Genomic DNA, 13,238 nt, shown 5'->3' on the forward strand with positions numbered 1-13,238 from the left:
GGAGCCTAGAAGGCGGCGGAGGCGGAGTCTCTCTTTCTTTCCCCGGAGAAAGGCAGGGAGAAGCTGGGCGCGCGTTTGCTTTCTTCTCGGTTCTTGCCAAAGTTACTTCTTGGCCCCGCCCCGCCTGCCCACAGTTGCACCCTCCGCCCCATCAGCCACGTCAGCCGGGAAGCCGGTGCGAGAGGCAGCCTTGACCGGGGGTGGGTCGCCGGGGGGTGGGCGAGCAGGCAAGAGACCCCCGCCCCTGCCCCGAGAATCGGGACCCTCCTGGCGCGCCCCCACCCCACCCCTCCTCGGCGCCATGGTTCTGCTGACGATGATAAGCCGGATCCAAGACGGGCTTCTCTTAGCAGCGTCCATGCAAGAGACGGAGCAGGTAAGGGAGGAACCCAGGCGTCCGGGGCTCACAGTAACCCCCCCCCCATCCCCGGCTCTAACCATTAGGCCGGCTTTCCGTTTCTCTTCAGGCCCACCTCTCCAGCCTCTGCTTAGAACCCTCCTCGCTTCAGGTCTTCGCTGCCCCCGTATTTCGTTTGGGCAACCCTAAAAACAGTTCGGGGGTAACTTTTAGAACTGTTTCTTTTTTAAAACCTACCCCAGATAATTAATTTATGGATTGTTTTTCACTGGCATGGCCTCATTCTCGGACGCATCATCGATTGTGCCTTATTGGTCTATACACATGTTTATAAAACACCATGCAGTCATCTCTTTTATACTATATATATTGTTTAAGGGTGGTTCTAGAAGGTACTGGGCACCTTGTGTTTTGTTGTTGTTCAGACGGCCTCATTCTAAGGCCCAACTTCAATGAACTTTACTTCCTATTAAGTGTGCTGAATATTGTCACCCATTATTTTATTCCCCCCCCCCCAAAAAAAAATATTTGAAGAGTTTCTTTGCTGTTAACATCTTTGAGTAGATGAATTTTAAAAACAACATCCTGGTAGTGAGTAGGTGATTGAGTTAAAAAGTTTCACCTGCTGTTTTCAGTGGGTCAGTCTTCCCACAGCTTGCACCTTCCAGATGTGCTGGACTACAACTCCCAGCACTCCCCAGCTGGGGGATGCTGGCAGTTGTAGTCCAACACATCTGGCGGGCTCCTGCTTGGGGCAGGTTGCACTAAATACGTAGAAAGGAGCTAGGCCGTTCTTTTCCCAGTCACTTTGCACCCTTGACTCTTGTGCAGGCTTCCCCAACCTGGTGCCCACGTTTGCTGTGGAATGATGGGACTTGGAGTCCAATGCATTGGGGTGGGTGGGGGGCACCAGATTAGGGAAGACTAGTTCTTGCCAGTAGAGCTGCCACCATACCATCGGGCATAAAAGGGACACTAGCAGAGTGTTGCTAGCGGCTTTCAAAGCGTGAGCGGTGAGCCATGATGGCTATAGTAGAGCCTCCATGTTCAGAGCAGGTATACCTTTGAATCCCAGATACTGGGAGCAGATAACAGAGGGAAGTTGCTGGCTTCATGGTCCAGTTTGTGAGCTTCTAAGGTGTGCCTGCCTGGCCAGCTAAGGTTGAAAATACGGATGTTGTGGCAAGGAAATTCTTATGCTCGCTTTAGCTGCATGGAAGGTAGGCGTGGCTGAGCATCTTCCAAGGCCCTTCCACTGGCAGGGGCATTCTGGGAAGAGCTCCTTCGATTTGTTCCTAATCTTCACCCCATAGCCCCAGTCTCCCATTTTTTAATACTGGGAAAATAATACAAGCCTACCATGCAAAACTGTTGTGAGGATTATTGACGTAATGTGTGTGTGAACCCTTGAAGTGTGCTACTCAGTCAGTGACATTCGATTGCCGGTGTCAGGTTACACTAAGAAGCCCTATTACAGCACCAACCACGCGCTGGGTTTTATTTATTTCATCTCCACCTTTTTGACGGTGTAAGCCTGTGCAAGCGTTCTGAGTTACACAGAGCTCTTGCACAGTGCAACACAGAGTTCTTTTCTCCGCAGTCAAACCGGAACTTCCAAGAATATCACAACCAAGCCAAGCAGCTCTTCCGTAAACTTGGGGACCATTCGCCAAACCGGTGCTCCTTGCAAACCGGACCGATGACTTTCCAGTAAGTGCCTGCGACCCTCGGGAAGATGGAGGGCAGGGGAACCCAGGGGTTCTACCGCCAACAGATTGCAATCTGTGCACCTGGGCTAGAGGAGGAAAAAGTAATGAAATCCACAACCCCCATTAATGAATTTCCCCAATTTCTGCCAAATCATACCTCCCCCCACCTCCAGACTACTAAAAAACAGTCCCTATTGGTAGGGAGATGACTCTTGGCTCTCCCTGTAATGTGAAGATAAGCTGTTTTAGGGTGCAATCCTGTGCATGCTTAGACCAAAAACAAATGTCCAACAGCTTTCAGCATTCTGGGAGTTGTCGGACATTTTTCTATCGAAAGATGCATAGGATTGCACCCTTAGGCAGAAATATTTGGGTTGGGGGCATAAAACAGCATCCTGTAGAGATCTAAAAATGCTTTAAGGTGGATTCCTGCATTGAGCAGGGGGTTGGACTCGTTGGCCTTCTAGGCCCCTTCCAACTCTACTGTTCTATGATTCTATGAAAAACCCAATTTCTCTTTCCAAGCCTATCCCAGAGGAACACTGACTGTAGAAACTCATTAAAGAATTTGGCTTTTATTGCTGCAATTGTTAAATCGTTTTTATTGTTGCAAACGTTAAATTAATCTGTATATTGCCAAATCCAGGTGATCTACACCGTTTCCCAGTTAGGGGAAAGGTGGTTCTGTTATTCGTTCAAGTGGTACAAATCCACCAGGAGAAGAGCCTTCAGTGTGGTGGGCCCCCCTTCCATAGGCCCTGCCTTTGGAGGTCAGGCAGGTGCCAACCTTGTATTCTTTCTGGCGCCTCCTGAAAACATCATTGTTCCAGGAAGTTTTCCCTGAATGACCAGCTGCGTTTTTATTTAGTCTCTTCCAGCAGGCCTACCCAGATGAATTTTAAACCTAAGGATTTTAAGATGTTGCGATCGTTATTTTAATACTGTATTGGTTTTATATTCTGTTTTAACCAGTTTTATGTATTATATTGTATTTAATGTTGTTCCCTCTGGATTGGGGCGGATAAGAAATTTATTATTATTATTATTATTATTATTATTATTATTATTATTATTTGCACCTTGTTTCTTTTAAAAATGTATTTTAATGTGTTTCTGTTCTGTTTTTATTCTTTTATTTGTTCACTGATCTGAAATTCTTGAATTGGGAGCTGTGTATAAATATTGTAAATAAATAAATAATAATAAAGACTTTCACAGACGTGTGTGTGCACACGCATGTAAGCTAGCAGAAAATCTTATGGACTAGTAAATTATTATTATTATTATTATTATTATTATTATTATTATTATTATTTATATAGCACCATCAATGTACCTGGTGCTGTACATAGTGAAAGAATAAATCAGCAACACCCTGCCACATACAGTAGGCGTAGATTCTAATAAAATCATAATAAAACAATAAGAGAGAGAAGAGAACGCCCCAAATAGACTCAGGGGACAATAAAACGAACAGTGTGAAAGTAAGAACAAAGTCAAGCTCTAAAAGCTGTAGGAAAAAGAAAAGTTTTCAATTTTTAAAAACAGTGATTGAACTCGTGATCCGCAAATGCTCTGGAAGACAATTCCAGGCAAAAGGGGCGGCGATAGAAAATGGAGGAAGCCGAGCAAGAGAAGTAGAGACCCTTGGGCGGGTAAGAAACACGGCATTCGATGAGCGGGGCAATAATGTGAGATGAGAGAAGAAAGATTGGGAGGAGCTAGACTGTGACAAGCTTTGAAAGTCAACAGGAGAAGCTTATACTGGATTCTGAGGTGAATTTGGAAGCCAGTGAAGAGATTTCAGAAGTGGCGTAACAGGATCAGAGCGATGAATTTTGAACTTGTTTGCAAGGGTGCTCATATTCACTTATCCCTGGATGGGGGAGATGAGTCAAGAGCTGTTTTCCTTCTGGTTTTACTCATTTTCTTCTACTCCCCCCCCCCCCCGCCCTGCCCTTGCCTGCAGTTATCTCATCAGCCAGGGCATTTGCTACCTGACGCTGTGTGAAGCCGCATACTCAAAGAAGCTGGCATTCGCCTTCCTGGAGGAGCTGCAAGCCGAATTCTGGGAGCTGTACGGGAAGAAGGTGGCCTCCGTATCGCGGCCTTATGCCTTCATTGAGTTTGGTATGTGCTAAAGTTAGGGGCACAGGCCCCTCTCTTACCCAGCCCCGCCACCGCTCTAAGCCGCATTGGCCCCATTCAGAAGACACTTTACCATGGTGGTTAAGCTAGGATGCCAGGCCGTGTTCAGAAGACACCTTAAACCATGGTTTCAACCATGGTGAGTAAGACCTTTTAAGCCATGGTTTAAGGTGTCTTCTGAACACGGCCTGGCATCCTAGCTGAACCACCATGGTTAAAGCTGTGGTTTTAGGTGTCTTCTGAACGGGGCCACTGTGTAATCCAGCTCTTCCAGTTTGGTGCTTTCCAGATGTTTTGGAATACAGCTGTCAGTGTTCCTGGCCATTGGCCATGCTGCCTCGGGAAGATGGGAGTTGAAGTCTGAGACACTCAGAGGGCACCAGATTGGGGAAGTAATCTGCATTGCTAACATACATTCCTTTATTCTGGGGGTGTTGGGCTTCTTTCAGCCGGAGGCCAGCATTGGTTTTGGGGGAAATCATGGGGATGTGGGGAGCATTTAAGTTAGGGGGGGAAGAGGGTGAGGCCAAAGGGCAGGACCAAAATACCAAAAATAACTGCATATTTTAGCTTAAGCTCTTACTACCAGTAACTAAGCCTTAGAGGAGGCATTTTAACCTCTTAGGACTGGGACAAAAATCCATGCAAAAGCCGGGAAGCCTCCAATTAATTGGTATTCAAGGGGAAAGGGGGCGGATTGGTGGGCCAGGTGACTCAATTTGACCCACGGGGCCAAGGTCCAGCCCTTCTGGTTTATTCCATGAGCCCTGTTGTCACAGTTGCTTCCGCATGTGGATGGGGTGATTTCTCCTAATGCTAAAATTCAGGGTCACCCCATTGAAATGGATTCAGGAGGGACAAAAGAAAGTATTACTTCATGCAAAGCTTTCTTCTTCTTCTTCTTCTTCTTCTTCTTCTTCTTCTTCTTCTTCTTCTTCTTCTTCTTCTTCTTCTTCTTCTTCCTTCTTGTGGTGGTTCTTCTAGACCAGCCTTCCTCAACCTGGGGCGCTCCAGATGTGTTGGACTACAACTCCCAGAATGCCCCACTGGCTGGGGCATTCTGGGAGATGCAGTCCAACACATCTGGAGCGCCCCAGGTTGAGGAAGGCTGTTCTAGACTGACTTTGCCAAGTCATGCTGTCTTTTACTGATTCAGGAATTCCCTGACTATTGAAGCATGTTTTAAGTATGATTGCTTTCTGGATGTTGGTGTGGATGTATTTTGATGGGCCCAGTTTCTGAAAGTTTTCTGTATACTTTTTTGATGTTGTTGTTATTGTTGTTAATTTTATTTCTATTCCACCCAATAGAAGCTTTCTGGCTTCAGTTTACAACAATTCATAAAATAATAAAATACAATGGGCTTGTTCAGACGGCCGCTAACCCTTTTGCGGCAAATGGTTAGTGAGCATGTTTAAACCATGGTTACGTAGCCACCACGGTTAGGAATGGTTCACACAATACACTAAGCCATAATGTTTAGCTCAAAATGCTTAACCACCGTGGCTTAGTGTGTCATCTGAACAGGATCAATATAAAAATACAGCATAGAACTTTACATATACCAAATTTAAAAGAATTTAGACTGCTAAAAACAGTCAAGAACATCAGAAGAGCCCTGCTGGATCAGACCAAGGGTCCATCTAGTCCAGCACTCTGTTCATACAGTGGCCAACCAGCTGTCGACCAGGGATGAACAAGCAGGACATGGTGCAACGGCATTCTCCCACCCATGTTCCCCAGCAACTGGTGCACCCAGGCTTACTGCCTCGAATACTGGAGATAGCACATACCGTATTTCTTCGGTTCTAAGACGCACTTTTTTCCCTAAATAAGCAGCTCTAAAAATGGACTGCGTCTTAGAATCGATGGCGTCTTAGAATCGAAGCAATACGGTAAGAGGAAAAGAGGAAGCTCCTGCAGCAGCCTCGAGCCATGCGAGCGAGGAGGAGCTGGGAGGGTAAGCGCCTGGTTTTTTGTTAGGCAAATTTATTCGTAAGTCCCATCGATTTCCATGGGACTTACTCACGTGTCGTTGTCCCCTGGTGCACAGACAAGTAAAGAGCAGGACTGGAGAGTTAAGTTTACTCTTTGTTTCAACGCCCCCCCCCTTCTTCCCACGCAAACGGCAGTTTCTTCTCGCACAGAGGGAAAAAAGAAAAGGACACAGCCATTAGAAGAAAGCACGGAGGAGGGGGGAGGAGGTTGGCTGGGCGGTGAGGGAAGTATTTCTTTGATTCTAAGATGCCTTTTTTCCAAATAAGCAGCTCTAAAAATGGGGTGCGCCTTAGAATCGATGGCGTCTTAGAATCGAAGAAATACGGTAACCATCAGGGCTAGGAGCCATTCCTAGCCTTCGCCTCCAGGAATGTATCCAACCCCCTTTTAAAGCCACCCAAATTGGTGGCCATGACTAAAATAAAATACTAGACCTGTTTAGACGACGGGCGTGGCTGCCCAGATCATATGCCACTAAATCCCTGGGGGGGAAGAGGGCAGTTTTCACCTGGCGCCGAAACGATCACAGTGTTGCTGCCAGGTGGGGAGCTCATTTTATTCCATAGATAAAATTTGCCAACAAAGGATGGAGCGACGGCCATGAAGTTTGCAGCTTTCAAGGGGGGATGCTCCAGATTCATGGAGGAGGACAAGGGGTCTATCCAAGCCTCCGGCATGGTCAGACAAATGCCAGGTCTCCGTCCCGGTCTCCAAAGGGTCCTCTGACCATGATGGATGAGGATGATGGGAGTTGTAGTCCAACACATCTGGAGGGTGCCCATTTGGGGAAAACTGTCTAGACTGTAGTCAACAACAGCAGACGCTAACCGATGAAATCCTCCTCTCTAGACCTTTATATCCAGAAGCTGAAGAAGTCCTACCTGGATACCTGGTCCAAGCGCCACCTGAGCAACATCAACATGGAGCTACAGGACGTGCAGAAGATCATGGTCACCAACATTGAAGAAGTGCTCCAGCGTGGGGAGGCCTTATCAGGTATGGAGGGTGGGGGTCAGAACTGTGTGTTGTTGTGTACGTGCAGTGGGGACGGGGATAGTTCTTGGAGGCAAAGGTCTCAGGGGATGGAGTGGGGTACAGTGCTTTGGTGGTAATGGAGGCCTTGGTGGCTTTGGGATTCTTTGCAAATATGATGGCACTTTAGAGTAATAACATAGGAAGTGGCTTGATGCTCATATACAGAACCATTCTTGTAAATTTATAATTACACTTCGATTTACGTTAGCATTATTAGCCTTGTAATGGACGATAGTAGCCTTGTCATTTACTTTTTGTGGTCATTTGGGGTGGAGGGGGCTGTCTAAACAGTTGGAAAGCCCTGGGGTGGGTGCACGGTGGGGTGGCTTCGGTTACACAACGCCACTGCAATCGCGCGCCCACCCCGGGGTTTTCTGCCGAAGCTGTGGAGGCGAAAAGTCGGGGACTTACCCCGACATTTTTCTCTGGAGTGAGGTGAGGAGACACGAGACAGCATGAAGACACTCCCAACGCCTCGCTCTGGCGTCGCAGCGGAGGCATGGCCGGATGGTGCCTGGTGGTGACCTGTGATTGGTCACTTTCCACCAGGAAGAGGGCAAGGCGGGGGGGGGGGACTCTCGTCCCTGGATGGCCGCCCAGAAACCCTGTGCTCCCTCCCCGGCATCGCGATTACCTCCCGCTATCCCAGGGAAGGAAAGCACAGGGTTTGAGAGGGAGGTGGCACCAACCCCCGCGCTGTGACGACACCCTCCTGGTCTGGCTTGGTATTTCTGTTGAGGGCTGCCCTCGCTTTTTCTTTGGTCAGGCCACGGGGTTGTTTCTGCGCCAAAGGTGTGGAACCTCCCGGCCAAATCCGCTCCAATTCTGGAGTTGTTCTCCAGACAGCCCCTCCCCAACCCTGCTTTCCTCTAGGCACCAACTGTTTGCTAATTTCCCAGCTTTTCTGCAGTTCTTCCATTCTAAATGGTTGAAATGCCAAAGGGTTCGTGACTGGCGGTAAAAGCCGTAAGCGAAAATAGGCCGGTCTGTTTTGTGTATTTTGGTCCCGCCTTTTCCCTTCAGCCCCACCTACCCCATGGGCCCCATCTATACAACACTCATGTCCTGCTTGTTTATACCGCCCAACAGGGAGCTTCGGCTGTTGGGCGGTATAAAAATGCAATAAATCATCTTCATCATCATCCCTGGCCGATGGCTGGTTGGCCACTGTGTGAACAGAGTGCTGGACTAGAATCCTAGAGTTGGAAGGGGCCTATAAGGCCATCAAGTCCAACCCCCTGCTCAGTGCAGGAATCCACCTTAAAGCATCCCTGACAGATGCTTGTCCAGCTGCCTAGATCAGCCTTCCTCAACCTGGGGCGCTCCAGATGTGTTGGACTGCATCTCCCAGAATGCCCCAGCCAGCAGAGCTGGCTGGGGCATTCTGGGAGTTGTAGTCCAACACATCTGGAGCGCCCCCAGGTTGAGGAAGGCTGGCCTAGATGGACTCTCGGTCTGATCCAGCAGGGCTCTTCTCATGTTCTTATCTCTGAATACATATTCTGGGAGTTCATTAGGCAACCCTGTCTTTTGTTTTCCCGTCTCTTCCCCCGGCCAGCTCTGGATTCCAAAGCCAGCAACTTGTCGACTCTCTCCAAGAAATACCGCCACGATGCCAAACTCCTCAGCAGCCGCTCCGCTTACGCCAAAGCTGCCGCCACCAGCCTGATCTTCGTAGTGCTGATGCTCTATATACGCTTTTGGTGGCTGGTGTGATTGCGCCGCCTTTCCTTCCTTCCTTCCTTCCCGTCCCAGCTCTTCAGTCCTGCCTCGTCTGGGATCGCACTCCCATCTCGTCCAAGACAGAATCGAGACCCGCGGCAGCGTCACCGCTGGGAGAAATGTGAACCGTGGAAGCGTTCCGCTTGGTTATGAAGGGGTGGTGAATGATTTTTAACGCTGCACTTTTGCCACCTTGTGGCCAAAACTGGAACGGCAATCATTTAGATGTCCGGTAGAATGACGGCTTATTTATAATTGTTAAAAAAAAAATTGCTTTTCATGTATAAAGTGTTTGACATTGTTCTCTGTCTTCAATAAAAGAGGGAAGGCAGAGAGGAGAGCAGCGCGTCCCTTGAGAGATCCTATGAGCAGCTTCCGCACGCAAAGTGTGCTGTGGTACCATTAACAGATTTATGGTGGCAAAAGCTTCTAGCACGATAAATCTGTGAGTTTTTAAGATACCACCAGTCTGGGTGTCTTTAGTGGAACAGACTAAAACATGGGCAGGGGGACCCAACCCTACTGGGTTCCTCTGCCCATGTTTCTTTTTGGTGGGGCTCCTTTACCTTTGACAGCAGAAATTCAACAGGTCAACCTGCTGTAATTGCATCTCCGTGATGGAAACCAACCACCTTTTGGTCTGCCTACCAACTATTTGAGTTTCTCCTCAAAGGAAACTGGCAATCTCACTTATGGGCATCTGGAACATGTGGCCCTCCAGGTGATGTTGGACTACAAATCCCATCATCCTTCACCACTGGCCATGCTAGTGAGGGCAAATGGAAGTTGCAGTTCCATGTCTGGATGAGGGCTTGCATGTTCCTGACACCTGCTCTATAGTTATTGCCAATCTGCACTACCAGACCGAATGAAGTGAAGTAGCCACACTAGCTATGTACGGTGGCCCATCAGGGCCATGATAAAGCTCTCGTGATGCTGCAAACCTGTGACAGCAAAAGCTAGGGGAGTTTTAAGGCCGGAGTTTTTAAGCAGGATCTGGAAGATGGATTGTATTTGGCTTGGAGGCTTGGCTATAGAGTTACACTGGCCTTCCCTAACCTTCTACCCTACAGGACTAGAACACTTGTAAGTTCCAGGCCTACAGCTCCCATAATTCCTGGGCGACATGACCTGCAACTCCCATAATTCCCAGCTAGCGCAAGCTACAGCTCCTGGCAGAAGGCTGAGTTGCACATTCTGTGTTTCCTGGCAGACATTTTAAGTCTGTTGAATGTCTGCCCTTTACGAAGTTATTAAAGGCACTGGTGCCCTGCCTAGAGGGCAAAAAGAAAAAGTGTCAATTGGAGAGAATTGTCATCACACCAAGCCAATGAATGACTTATTGTGTGTGGGGTGGGTGGGTGGATGTTGGTTTTAGCCATGAGAGCGGTGCTTTTCCAATAAACGTTATTTTCCATGAAAGTGGCATTGGATGAGTTGACATGAGAAAATTACCCCTTAGAAAAAAATGAACACAATTTGATTTGAACAAACTTTGGCAGCTGGGGATAATTAAGTGATTATTTTGGGAGTACATTTAGGGCTTAATTTGAGCAACAGCTTTGTAAGGGTCAGTTCCAGAACCTATTTTCAATCCCAGGACATGTGAATTGTTTTTTTTTTTTAAAGGGAGAGTGAGTTTGAGCATGTACAGAATGTAAGAAGTTACCTTTTTTGGGGACTGGCCACGGTCCTATCACTTTTAACAGGAGCCTGCCCCCCCCCACACACACACACTTCAAGCAGGTGATGCTTTCCCCAGGGAAATCTTCACTTATTTAAATTGTTTTGGGTCAGGCTACTGTTAAAGGCATAAATTCAGTGTCCAGGGTGGGGGGAATCCTTCGCCATTAACTCTTGTTAGCCACCCAAAATGCAATAGTGCGGTTTTCTTCACCCTGATAACCTCTGGATGTTTTGGATTAGAATTTCCCCGTTAAAGCTATCTTATCATATTTGTGGCCATGAATTCAGATGCAGCCTAAGGTAGGGTGACCATATGAAAAGGAGGACAGGGCTCCTGTACCTTTAACAGTTGCATAGAAAAGGGAATTTCAGTAAGTGTCATTTGTATATATGGAGAACCTGGTGAAATCCCCTCTTCATCACAGCAGTTAAAGCTGCAGGAGCTGTACTGTAGCTATACTGTGACCAGATTTAAAAGAGGGCAGGGCACCTGCAGCTTTAACTGTTGTGATGAAGAGGAAATTTCACCAGGTTCTCCATATATACAAATGACACCTACTGAAATTCCCTTTTCAATACAACTGCTAAAGATACAGGAGCCCTGTCCTCCTTTTCATATGGTCACCTACCTAAGGGAATTCACTGTTTGCAGGTCCAAATTTTCTCCGGTTGGAGGAGGGGAGAGCTAAGGGAGATGTGCCCAAGGGTCCCCCCAAAATCCTGCAGCCAACACTGTCCCCCGCATTCACCCTGTCATATGTAGAATGGCTTTGCAGCAGCTGTGTGATCTCAAAGACACTTGGACTATTTCATATGTGCTTCTTTGCTCAAATTAAATCCTATGCCTGAAGGAGAGGATGTCGAATCAAGGAGAAAAGAACAATTTCCCATGATTACGAAGTCTGACAGCTAGGATTTGGGGTTGTCAAGGAAGCAGGGAACCAATAATGCCATCCTATGCCATGTTTACTCAGAAGTATGCCCCATTGAATATTCTGGGGACCTACTCCAAGGAAAGCGTGTGTTGGATTAGCAGATAGCTGAGATACAGAGTGACCTTGATGTGCAGCAGCCTTCTCCAAACCAGTGCCTCCCAGATGGCCAGGATCTCTTCTCCATCCTCCCAGAGTGCAGGACACGGATTAATGGGCTCAAGTTAAAGGAAGCCAGATTCCGGCTGGACATCAGGAAAAACTTCCTGACTGTTAGAGCAGTACGACAATGGGACCAGTTACTTAGGAAGGTTGTGGGCTCTCCCACCCTAGGAGGCAGCTGGACAACCATCTGTCAGGGATGCTTTAGGGTGGATTCCTGCATGGAGCAGGGGGTTGGACTCGATGGCCTTGTAGGCCCCTTCCAACTCTGCTATTCTATGATTCTATGTTCTGGACTACAACTTCTATCTTCCCCAACTATCAACCATGCTGGCTGGGGCTGATGGGAGTTGTTGACAAAAAATAATAATCTGGAGGGTCCCAAGTGGAGGAAGGCTGATATACAGGCACATGCAAATACACACACAGTTAACAACAGAAGGGAATTCCTCCTTGCTTCCTTTGACCTGCTTTCGCCTGCTTTCCTCAAACTATTTCCGCCTTGCTCTGCTTGTTTACAGATGTAAAGGCTTCCTTGCTACAGGTAAAGAAAGTTACGGAAGCTCATCCTTTGCAGTTCCCCATTTTTCTTGGGGCAAGGAGACACTCACCTGCATCAAGTTGAGCTCTGGGCTCATCTCTATGGGAGACATGAGAGCACTCTTCAAATACTTAAAAGGTTGTCACACAGAGGAGGGCCAGGATCTCTTCTCGATCCTCCCAGAGTGCAGGACACGGAATAACGGGCTCAAGTTAAAGGAAGCCAGATTCCAGCTGGACATCAGGAAAAACTCTCCCACACTAGAGGCCTTCAAGAGGCAGCTGGACAACCATCTGCCAGGGATGCTTTAAGGTGGATTCCTGCATTGAGCAGGGGGTTGGACTCGATGGCCTTGTAGGCCCCTTCCAACTCTGCTATTCTATGATTCTATGATTCTTTCGCTGATGACTTTCCTTAGCCGTTGGGAAGGAGGCGGTAGGGAACATCCGCCTCAAGAGAGCCATTCAAGCTGCTGCAGCTTTATTTGCCAATCAGGAAGGAGCTTTCAAGGTTCTGTAAACAGGCAGAACTGGGCTGCTTTTTTCAGGATGCTTAATAACCCAATTCTTAGTTAGGCCTGGCTTGGTTAGGCCTAGACTCTCTATCTAATATTGCGCCCACAAAAAAGCAAAGTAGCGTCAAACAATAACAGAGTGTATATTGCGGGACTGCAAGTCAGAAAAGTGGGGTGGAAGATGAGTCTGACCCACTGGCTGGAGAACCTCCACTTTTGTCCTACAGCAAGACCTGATGAAGGCCTCTCGGTATGCTTCAGACTATGTGAGACGACATGACTGCTGATTCAAGTCATCCTCCGACCGTGCGACATCGTCATGTATGACATCAGCCATGTTCTCAGGCAACCTCCAATGTCACACGCAGAACACCATCATTCTTCTGTGCAGGGCATCAGAACTGCTCTCGGGGCGGGGGGGGGCACTCCCCTC

General features: G+C 47.9%; 1 protein-coding gene across 1 annotated transcript; it reads left to right on the top strand.

The window, feature by feature from the left end:
* Positions 1 to 298: 298 nt before the first annotated feature.
* On the top strand, positions 299 to 9,651 carry LOC134396931 (vesicle-trafficking protein SEC22b-B-like). The gene is made up of 5 exons (XM_063123541.1): positions 299 to 376; positions 1,959 to 2,068; positions 4,037 to 4,197; positions 7,063 to 7,209; positions 8,807 to 9,651. Exons 1-5 carry the CDS (start codon positions 302 to 304, stop codon positions 8,962 to 8,964), a joined length of 651 nt encoding a protein of 216 aa, XP_062979611.1. The 5' UTR covers positions 299 to 301; the 3' UTR covers positions 8,965 to 9,651.
* The last annotated feature ends 3,587 nt before the right edge of the window (positions 9,652 to 13,238 follow it).

The sequence above is a fragment of the Elgaria multicarinata genome, chromosome 3 (genome assembly GCF_023053635.1).
Source record: "Elgaria multicarinata webbii isolate HBS135686 ecotype San Diego chromosome 3, rElgMul1.1.pri, whole genome shotgun sequence".
Classification (NCBI taxonomy): Eukaryota; Metazoa; Chordata; class Lepidosauria; order Squamata; family Anguidae; genus Elgaria; species Elgaria multicarinata.